Here is an 11,583-nt window from a genome sequence, read left to right as displayed (position 1 = left end):
GTCGACACATCAGGCCTGTTTGTTGCTACTAACCCACAAACAGGGACCATATTTCAACAGAACATAATTCACACTCTGGTCTTCACATATCCGTTCCTGAGGAAAGGTCCTGTGGTGGAGACTAAACTGACAATGTCACCAGACAGGGGCAGGGGGCGGGGCCTGTGAGGAGGATCAGGTGGGGGGTGGTCCACTGCGACTTTAGCTCTCACCAGAGGAGGCAGGAGGAGGCAGGAGGAGGATGGAGAGAGTGGCCGTGCTCTCTGCCGTCTGTGACCGACACAGCAACGCACGACTGCTGCCAGAGACAATTAGCTGATTTACACCTCTACCTTTATTTTGAAATCCTGTGCAGGGAGATGTAAGCACTGTGAAGAAAGAAGGTAAGACTCTTCCTCCTCCTCTCCCTCATCATCATCATCATCATCATCCTACAGCTTACTTCTCAGGCTGTCACTTCTAATTCCCATTATTCATCAATAATTATCATTTCTGATTCTTCTTTAGCAGTTTGTTGTGTTTTTTAATAACAGACCACTGATGTGCACATTGTGAAAATTGCTTTATTTGCTGATCATTATTTATGCAGCCTAATGTTCATTGATTTTATATAATTGTACATGTAAAAAGTATTTAAACATAATAAAGGTACAGTTTGTACTGGCTGTTCCAGTAGAAACTCTCCCACCTACCTGTTGAGGGAGAATTATTCTGATGACTTGCTCATCTAAACAATAAAAGGCTGTTTCATGCAAATAAAGAAAATGATTTATTGGTAATAATATATTTTGGAATGTGCTAAAGGAGAATTAACCGTCTTCCTCTGCGATAAATCTGCCATTTGGGAACAATCACCACAACCTCCTCTGATGGATGAACCAACAAAAGACTGCATGAAGAGCAATTTAGCCAATAGTTCAAGGTTGGTAACCCTTAATGATTAATGTCATGAATGAACCTCGGGCGATGGCTCTCAGTCCCTCAAGAGAGAGTGCAGCATTTTAGAAATGGACCAGTTAATCATGGTAGTGCACTGCTCCTGACACAAACTGTTGTGCTACAGTGTTTGCACCAGCACATGATGGATGAAGTCCACAGTTAAAGAGCGGGTCGGATTTTATTTGTTCAATGTGAACTGGAGGAATCTTGTTCTAGTCGACGCCTGCGATCCAGAAATCTGTTGGTGACGTGATTTTTAATATCTCATCTTCATTTTATCATTTTTGAAGTAACGTCTCGTTGTTGGAGTCTGCTGTTATAAAACTTAATAAATCAATTGACTAGAAGGACCAACAGCCTCTTTATGACACCACATTTAAATTCACTGGATCCAAATGTTTACAACAGGGTTTGGGTTATCTGCAAATACAAGCTTCTCATTAGAGCACATATCTCCGCCAAGGCCCAACAGTCAGTTCAATTCAATTAAGCTGCACCAAACTGCAAACACTCATGAATATCAAACACGCCTGATTTTTTCTGTAAAGATCCTTAAATTATTCTCTACTGAATCTAGGGAAATTTGGAAAAACACCCTCTCTCTCTCTCTCTCTCTCTAAGGAATAAAAAGTCCTGGACCTGCCCCCTGATCCAGACCAGAACTTAACGGATTCTTTGTCATCAATGTCGTCCCATCAGTCAAATGAACAGATTAATCAAGAATAAATACAGAAGACAGTGATGAATCGTATCTGTTACATGTGATCAGCTTTGACAAAATGCTCGAGCTTAAATCCCAAAGATTCATGTCACAAATTCTCTTATGTTTAGAATTTGTGACAAGGCAGACAAACAAATAATCAATGAAACACATGTTTGAACAGGAAACCCTGACGTGCTGCAGAGACAGAATAATTATTGTGAGTTTCCCTCAGTAGTATTACTAATGTTGTCCTGTTCTAATTGAATATCCCCATGGTCAGGCTACATTAAGCCATTTAATATGCTTCTCTGTCCTTAAACAGAAACTTAATTATAATTCCAACCATGGATTTAATTGGTCGACTTCAGTTCCGTCGTGGCTGCTTGGACGGAGGCAGAACGTTTCCATGTGATTCACTAATGCAATAATCAAAGCGGTACACCTTTGGTTTTCAGTAGTACATGGGAGCGTAATGACGTTCAGTGAAAGCTTTTAATTGAAATTTCCCAGATAATAAAGGATGTAGAGAAAAGAAGAAAATGTTATAATGTTTTATTATTTCTTTTATGTCAGAGGCTGTCACGAGTTGACTTCTTCAGCTAAATTTTAGCAATATTCCCAAACCATAGACCGAAAATCATCTCCATCGCCCCCTGGTGGTCTGTTGGGTCATAATCCCTGCTGCCTCCATGTTAGCAGATGGGACATAGTCAAAGTTAACTTCAAATAAATTGTATAGTTCTTATCAAGCTGATGTATGTTTCCAATAACTTGATTGATAGCTGAGAATGACTCGTGATTGTGAACTGCCCCTGTTTTTCTGTTAAAACGAAAATTAGGAGGACCTCGTGTGCGAACACGGCAGGAGATCCTCCGCAGGATTCATTACCATAGTGTGGAGGGGTTGATGACAATTCTAACACACAACAGAAGTTAAAAAAACAAATATCTCCAGGTGGAAAAGAGGAGCCATAGACATGGAAGATGTCGTGATAAGAGCCGACGCCGGTGTCAGTGTGCTGGAAACAAAAACATGACGTCCGGATAAAGTCTGGACCCAATTTTCTGGACTTGCTCAGCAGGTCATGTCTGAAAAGAGCTGAGGAAATGATCCTTTCTAGATGCGATTAATCTTATTCACTTCACCACCCTGAGAAAATTCATCACAAGTGAAAATGTTTTTTTGAATATCACTGCGTCCATCACTTCTGCGGAAACCATCCGATACCCATTTGCCGCCTTTTTCTTTCCAGTTCCCCCTCTGGCCACTGACACAGAAATTCCAGCATCGGGTGTTCATGTGGGTGAATGTCGTTCTGCCTCGTGGTGGGACATGCAGCGAGCTTTTAATCCCGACATGCATGACTCTGGTCTCTGAGGACTCTTTCATTCTCTTTTGCCCTCACGTTAATCTCCCTCGCTGACATCCCTGGATCTCCCGCACTCAGAGTGGCACTGAGCGGCTGCCAAAGCCTCTGCCGCAGTAATATAGTGCCCTCCTCAAGGCCTGTCATGCAGCGGTTGAGTTACTGCCCAGTTTGTAGACGCAAGACCTTCAAAGAATTCATCACAGGCTCCAGATGAATTTCTTAAAATACTTTTATCTTCTTATTTCCTGCATGGCTGGTTGTTTTTCCCATAATGCCACGGACCATTGCCTCTGTTGAATCCTTGTCTTTACCTTATTTGTTTTCTTGTTTTTTTTCTTTATTAAAATCGTTCGATTTCATTCTTTTCTTGTACAATCCTCGCCCGGAGAACACTGTCTCTGTAGAGACAAATATAAAAAGTACAAATATATTGATAATGAGCTGTTATGCAGATGGCACTTGTTTTTCTTGCGGTTGCAAAAAGACGAGCAGGATGTAAATGTTGTTTGAACTAAAAGGAAATTGTGATTGCAACTCAGTTCCCTTGAGCATAACCTGATTTCTAACACAGGTGAAATGAAGGGGGAATAATTTGTCGACTAGGATTACTCAAATAATATATAGAGATTTTTCAATATTTCCTTGATTTCTGAGAGAACAGTTCTTGAACCTTGATGGAAAAACCTGCTCTGTATAAGGGACTGGTATCATGATTGTGTAATTTGGTTTTGCTGAATCTATGAGGTCTGACTGTCAGCGTGGACAGTACAAATATTATGGACTATAGCGCAATCACGTGGAAGCATGAGTATGAGTGAGCACATGGCATGTACCAAGTCAGAGATCACGAAATAAATTAGGTTTATTATGGACTTGTGGCAGGACAAATTAGAATATGTGGGACCGCCGCAGTCTAGATAATTAATGAGATATTTCCCTGTGTGACTGAGCCCTTATCTTTGCCAAAGGAACACTTAAGTGGTAATGAGCCTATTTTGTAAAAGGCCTGGATCAGGAATGTGTTGCTAAACCTCCTTTTGTCTCGTCTCTTGTTTCAACAGGCGTTCTGCACTGAAGCATCACTGATCATGAAATCCCAACATGAAATCCTGAATCCATCAACGTCACTAAAAACATGACATTTCTGCTCAGCTTCCCTGGACTGAATATGAAAAACCATGGCAATGGTTCTTTTTGCCAGGGAACCCTGTCCAGGACCATGTGACCGGCTGGCAAAGAACCACATCGTCTGCGGATGAACTGGAGGAGCAGTTACAGTTTTAACTCCTGCTTAAGGAGGAGCAGAACCAGGCAGAGACAGTGTCGAGGAGACACGAGTGTTATGACTCCGAGAAACCTTTAACATCCCAAACACACCCAACAGATTACAATGGTTCCTGCTGAGAACATGAGCGTTTTCTCTGCTGATTTCTGTCCCAACTGCAGCTCCACCACCCACCCAGAGGTGGATGTTATCAAGGTGGTGGTTTTGGGCATGGTGCTGGTGGTGTTTGCAGTCTTTGGGGTGCTCGGCAACATCCTGGTCATCCTCTCGGTGTTGTTCCACCACCACTGGCGCTCTGTGACGCACTACTTCATCGCCAACCTGGCAGCGGCCGACCTGCTGCTCAGCTCCGCCGTCCTGCCCTTCTCCGCCACCTCTGAGGCCCTCGGCAGGTGGGTGTTTGGCCGCTCCTTCTGCAGCGTCTGGGCCGCCCTGGACGTGCTCTGCTGCACTGCCTCCATCCTCAGCCTGTGTGTGATCTCCATCGACCGCTACCTGGCCGTCAGCTACCCTCTGCGTTACCCAGCTCTAGCTACCGGGCGACGAGGGCTGACGGCGGTGGCTGCCCTCTGGGGACTTTCTGCAGCTATATCCGTGGGCCCCCTGTTTGGCTGGAAGGAGCCCGACCCAGAGGATGAGACGGTGTGCCGAATCACAGAGGAGCCCGGCTATGCCTTGTTCTCTGCATTAGGATCTTTCTACATCCCTCTGGCCATCATCCTGGCCATGTACTGTCGTGTGTACACGGTGGTGAAGAGAGAAACAAACACCATCAGGAAGGGCAGCAAAGGAGAAGGGGTGGAGACGGAGGGTGTGGTGCTGAGGATTCACAGAGGGAACGCCGTGCAGATGGAGAAACAGGAGGAGGACGAGGAGCTCAAGAGGCATAAACGCTGCACCCTCTCCCTGCCGAGGCTGCTGAAGTTCACTCGAGAGGAGAAGGCGGCCAAGACTCTTGGCATTGTTGTCGGGTGCTTCATTCTGTGCTGGCTCCCTTTCTTCCTGGTTTTACCCATCGGTAAAGTACCAATCTAACCTGACACAGCTCCAGCTTGTAAATTTCTGTTTTCTGTTTTACACTCAAGAGTCTGAGCCAAGTGTCAAAGATGATTCCCTGGCAATCTTTCAAAAACCCCTGAAAGGTGTCCAACAATGGTTGTGCTGAAGAGAGCCCGAGGGATATGGATGTTCGGTGGCCGGTGCTGATGCGATCATAGGAAGTTAAACAATATCCGACAGTGACATTTTGTTTGATGTATATATATATTTTTAAATAGTATTAAAGACCAGGGGTGAGGGGCCATCATCGTCCTTTAGACCAAAAGACTCCTCACATCTCCTGAGAGAGAGAAAGTGCTGAACCTGCAGACAGAGATGCAGCCAAGGATCCTATAGTTAATGCTGCTGACTAAATCCTGGGATCCACAGTTTATTCTTGAAACTTGAATCCTGCTGCTCCTGAGAGATTTGCTTTGATGGGACACAAAGGAAAACAGGTGGAGGTCAGAGGACACATAATTACAAATGTACCTGAGGGTTCAACCATAAACTTATATCATATAAGACAAAATTAAAAATTAAAAACATAAATATTGTGTCTTCAGCACAGTAAAACGACTTTAAACCTGTTTTCATTAGATACTTTTATGTATATCAACTGCTACTTTCCATTACCTTGTATTATAATACACAAGAAATGAAAGAAAATAATAATCTATAACATAATCTAACATTAACTTTGTTGATCTCACATATGGATCGTGCTCATTCTGCTGTGTTTGGATAGTTTGATTAAAAAAAACGATGTGGGTTTGTGAACGATAGAATGTGAGGAACACAAACTTGGGCATTAAAATGAATCATCTGATTCTGAGGTATTAACATAATCGCTAAATTTATAACAGGGATTTAAAATTCATTAATTTCGTAGTTAGAGCCTCAATGATTACCTTAATCCATTTTTTAGAGAGGCCTACTCCGCTCTGGGAGAAAACATAAAATGTTAATAAGTTTTAATGAGAAATTTTATCAAAAGCAAAACTGAACAGAGATGAACTGATTAACGTTGATCCTGCTGCTTTGGTAAAAATAAATGTCTCTGCAGCTCAAAAATCAGGAGAACAAGTAAATGACTGTGATGCCACATAGTGTCAACTTCATCTTTTAAAAAAATCATACGTCCATTTTGTCAGACTCTGTCAAAGTAGAGGATAAGAGTGCTGTTATCAAAGATGTAAGTGAGGACAGAGAAGCAGCCATTGTGAAGCCCAATCTAAAATCTTAATTGCTTCTGAATCTACTCTCTTGGCTGGAGTGAGATAAGTGATTGTCGGAGGAGGCCGGTGTGTAATTAAGGGTAATCGTCAATCAGCAGTTTGCTCCCGGGTCACAGATGGGGAGATCCTCACCGGAACATGGACTCGGTTACAAATTGTAATCTCACTGAAAGAGAAAAGTGTTGCTACAATACAAGATGGAGGAGAGAGTGGATTAAACACATTATTATTTTTATAATCAAACGTTATATTTAGCTCTTCTTTTTATAGCGTTTACATCCAGAAGCAGCTTCATCAAAAGCCCCGATGTGTAATCCAACTGTAAAGCAACAAACTAAAATATTATATTAAATTACTCAGAACAGTCAAAGGACGAGTCATTAGCATTCATCATCTAGGCACCATAACAATCTACAAACTATTGTGCCAATATTCATTGTGATAGTTCGATCTGGAGCCAAACTGCAGCACTGCTGTTGGTTCACTGTAGATACAACAATTCTATTACACAGGACAAAGGGACCTGAGGGACGGTACATTGAAGCAAACCATCAAACCCAACCCAAACATTCCCCCCGATTCTTTTAGTCTTGAAGTGTTACCACCACACACATCGTACACACACCCAGTCTGTCTGAAGAAGCCGTTCTCAGGGGCCCCCTCGCAATTGCCCACGACTCCCCACCCGGTTGCACCGCCCCTGGCGATGATTGATAATATGTTTTACTCTGAGCACATCACCAGGCAGGACCTTCCCCACTGTGCCTCGACTTCCACTCTCACTCTTCTCAGAAGGAACACGAAGAAATTCAATTACAAGCAACCAAATAAAACACCACACTGGGGCTGAATGGGCTTCCACTGTGAGATGAAATTGAATGAACCAAAGTATTGCTCCCTCCTATGAACGCTGCTGTAGATAACAAGCGTGAGGCTTAATGGGCTGTAATGCTCGGAGGCATCCTCAGTCGCCCGGTGGCTTCCCGTGGCAGCCAGTCATCGGAGTGTAGTTATGCATTTCAATTGAGACAGACCTTCATGGCTCACAGCACAGCGCTCATTCAAGCTCCCAGGCAATATGTGTTTGAGATTCCCTGACTGAGATTTAGAGAAACCACTGCATATTTTATTTTTTTATTTCATTTTCTCTGCTCTTCAGAAGGTAAGCTTGAATCGTGCTGCAGCACTGAGCAACTGTCCACCTTCAACTGCAGCTACAACCATTCGGGCGTCACATGGCAGTGTCCTTTTCCCCAGCTCATAAAATGAGATGACTGCAGCTCAGCAGTAAAACATACAGTAGATGAAGCTGCACATGTAAATCAGACACGTGACTGGAATTGAACAGGAGGAGGCAGGTGCATTTCATCTCATCCTATGTGCCTGCAGGTTTGCATGATGTCGTTTTATAAAAATGCACAATATCTTCAAACATGTTGCACAGATTTGTATTGTTTTTTGAGAAATGCATTCAGATCGCGTGCCTCTCAAAGGGGATAATTCTAACTCCTGGATTCTTGGTTCAGACAGCAAATCATTAAATCCTGAACTCCTGAACAATGAGATTTGTTTTTTGGTTTCCTTCTGCACATTTGATATAATATTCATCAAACTTTGCACTAAATCAGTTTGGATAAGTCGGAAACCTTATTCTTTTGATGGTGCACATTTCGTGCGCTTCTTGTAGCCACAAAAAAATTGCTTGCATGAGCTATTTTTTCTGCATTGCCTCAGCCCATTGCATATGGATTCCCCCAGTGGTCCCATGCCTATATATGGTACATTATTATGATGTTAATAGATAATAGATTAAAGTATTAACCATCCTTGTCAACGAAATAAAAAATAAAGTGTCGTACGAAGATGAGCCTCTTTGCCAGTGAGGTTCCTCCACAACAAACTGGAGAAACCATTTCTTTTTAGACCTGGCTCTGCGGCACTGTGACACCGAAACAGTAATCTCTGTCTTTTTCCAACCGTTGCCACAAATCTGGACGCTCGCTAAAGTATGTAGACAGAGGCGTCCCTACATTCTGCCATGTTGTAGGATTAATCTGTAGATATTTTTTTAAACTAACATGATTTGGGCTTTTCAACATATTTAATATGCTGATTCATTAGAATACTGTACATTCAGAGTTCAGACTTGGCAGAAGCATTGGCCCTTAAGTGCTTTCTGCTTCTTGCTGGAACATTAAGTATTAGTGTTGCATTAGTGTCTCTTATAATAATTCATATTTTGATTTGTGTGTGTTCATGTGTGTGTCCTCCAGGCTCCATCTTCCCGTCTTGTAAACCTTCTGAAACCATCTTTAAAATAACCTTCTGGCTGGGTTACCTCAACAGCTGCATCAACCCCATTATCTACCCGTGCTTCAGCCGGGAGTTCAAGAAGGCCTTCCACAACGTGCTCCGTGGACGCTGCCTGAGAACCGCCTCGCCACCAGGACACATCACCACCCATTCTTGCAGTTCGGGCCCAGCGTCCAACACCTCTGATCCCTCGGCCCAAAGCAGCATCTCTGCTTCCTCGTGTTGTTGCTGCACATCCCTGTCAACCCCCTCGCCATCTGACGGCGGTTCAGCTCCGGCTCGGAGCGCACAAACCCAGAGTAAGAGTCTGCTGAAGGCGTGGTGTTTCTCAGCAAGTCGAACTCCGGTACCGCAAAACTCCTCCGCTCACAGTTCAGCAAAGGTCTTACATCTTTCACTTGGCATTAATGGAGAATCTGTTTGATTGTCATGACGAGGCAACGTCAACACGAGCCGTTCCTGTGCTTTGGTTTTGCCTTGGGGAAAAACACTTGTGTACAATCTTTGCGGTGTATCCCTCAGAGGAATCAGAGTGCAGGGTCAGACGAAAGTGACTTTCCTGCAGAACAAGCAGGAGGCAGCTCTGTTGCCTTCGGGCTCCGTGCGACGTTTAAACCTCTGGAGTGTCACAGAAAACATAACTGAATAATGTTTTATATAGACTCACGAACAGGGCACTTAATGTCGAAGTGTTTAGGAAGAACTGCTCCAGTAGAGGACGGTGAAGTATGAGTGCACTCGAGAGACTTATAGGGTAATTTTTTTTTCCCTTTGCGAGGTCAGTGGGGAGAACCGTCTGTTTGGCAAGAAAAGAAATAAATGCCTCTTTTTGAGATGACATTGTAAAAGAACCCCAGAGAGATGATGTCTTTAAACATGTGTAGTGTATTTCTGCAGCATGTGCACAATCCCTTTAGGTTGAGTTACTTAGAGAGAAATTACTTTACAACGTCCAACATCCGTCTTTGTGGCCCTCTGACAGGTTGAATGTTCGTATTTAGTCTTGTCTGTATCAAAGATGAGCTGAATCTGTGTTGTTTACAGGACCTGGGGTTCCACGCATTCGAACCTGAGCCCAGATTCCATTTTGTTCCATCCCAGTACGTAACAGTAATGGATAAAATGGTTGTGTCTGTTGGTAAATACTCTCATCACAAACAAGCGTAGCTTCAGCTTCTCTTCAAGAGTTTGCCCCCATTTGTGTTTCCTTGTTGTGAGACGCGTTAAACAAGTGTGTGAACCTGGCACACCCTCTGTTCGAAACAAGCATCCATGTTCTCCATCTTTTTCTTCTCTTCCTCGCAATCACACCAAGAGCGCACCACCAACTGGACTGGAAAGTGCTGAACTAAATATATCATAACTGTAGCATGCGTACGAGTGCGGTCACGAATATGGGGCTGCACGTGGATGTCCACATGGGGGTTCATGTGTGGATTATGTCATGAGGACCAAAGTGGATCCCAGCAGCCTGGCACAAAAAGAAAACTATGAATTCACCCTTAGTCTCAGAGACTTTCTGTGACGACTGGTTTCCTGCCAGAGCTGCTTCCCTGGTTGTTTGAAACTGATGCATGAACAGTTCAATCAGCAAATATCGGTAATGTTGTCTTCGCTCTTCTGTAACTTGCGTCTGTTTGCTTTGTCATTAAAGCTGCAATTGTCCTCGCTCTGCCACTGGGGGGCGTAGTTATGGCTGGCCAACACATTCAGTGGTGTATTGCTATTAGGTTGACAAGAAATTATGATTAAGATGTTTACAAAGCATCTTTAGTATTATGATTAAACTACAAAAATGTGTCATATGAAAATGTCACACATGCACGTATCAAACATCGGTGAAAATGTAAAAAAGGTGCTTTTAGCTTTTACTTTGCTACGTTTGCATTTATGCCATTTGTTCTTTTTATCTTTATCTACTTTATTTATTTTGCATTTTGACTACATTGACTGAAATTACCTGGATGAATGGATGAATGGATGAATATAATTTATTTTTATGTTGTAAATATGAAATAAATATGACAGTCTTTAAAAAGCCACTAACAGGGGGCTCTTTTGCACTCAAACACCCCCCCCACACACACACTTCCATCATCCAAGTAAAAAGACGTTAATGAAATGTTGAATAATGGAATTTTTAATCCTTTTAGTGTCCAGCGCTTGACATGAATTTTGAATGTGCAGCCTCATCCGATCATCTGGACGTGACGGCGGGGTTCTTGGTATTCAGCTCGTGTTCAGCCCAGTGCGACCTGTTCTGTGATGTGCAGGAGGTGGCCTGCTGAATACAAAAGGTGACATTATAGAAGGACTGCTAATTTCGAGGAGACTAAAACTGCTGTAATAGAAGCTGTAAAAATATATTATGGCGACCTTTAAAAAGGGTGAACGATTATCATAGCATATGCCAGCTGAGAATTTGCGTTTGGCACTGAGGACATGTCGACCCTCATCAATATTGGCCGGGAGATTCAGTGGGTTCACATCTTTCTGATCAGTCACAATAAAAAACCTGAAGGATTTTATTGTATTTGATTATATCATGGATGTCTATGTGTCAACCCACATGTCTTTATTGAAATGATGCATCAATTAGAAAAACAAAGCTAATCCCCAAAAAGCCATTGTTCCTCCAGTGTTGAGTTAATGTAAGTGCTTCATTAAAAAACATGTCATGAACACTGATTCTGCCGT

At 42.9% G+C, this 11,583-nt stretch overlaps 1 protein-coding gene across 1 annotated transcript; it reads left to right on the top strand.

The window, feature by feature from the left end:
- Positions 1-222: 222 nt before the first annotated feature.
- On the top strand, positions 223-11,583 carry adra1ab (adrenoceptor alpha 1Ab). The gene is made up of 3 exons (XM_020103511.2): positions 223-383; positions 4,074-5,315; positions 8,847-11,583. The coding sequence occupies exons 2-3, from the start codon at positions 4,403-4,405 to the stop codon at positions 9,308-9,310; spliced, it is 1,377 nt and encodes a 458-aa protein (XP_019959070.2). The 5' UTR covers positions 223-383; positions 4,074-4,402; the 3' UTR covers positions 9,311-11,583.

This window comes from Paralichthys olivaceus, chromosome 18, assembly GCF_024713975.1.
Source record: "Paralichthys olivaceus isolate ysfri-2021 chromosome 18, ASM2471397v2, whole genome shotgun sequence".
NCBI lineage: Eukaryota > Metazoa > Chordata > Actinopteri > Pleuronectiformes > Paralichthyidae > Paralichthys > Paralichthys olivaceus.
The sequence above is the reverse complement of the archived record's forward strand: the minus strand, read 5'-3'. Positions and strand labels throughout refer to the sequence as shown.

What these genes read in the sequence shown, in the direction of transcription:
- adra1ab (XM_020103511.2), top strand. Translation starts at nt 4,403, where the DNA reads ATGGTTCCTGCTGAGAACATGAGCGTTTTCTCTGCTGATTTCTGTCCC. An exon ending in CTTCCTGGTTTTACCCATCG is followed by an intron (nt 5,316 to 8,846) that starts GTAAAGTACCAA and finishes TGTGTCCTCCAG; the next exon opens with GCTCCATCTTCCCGTCTTGT.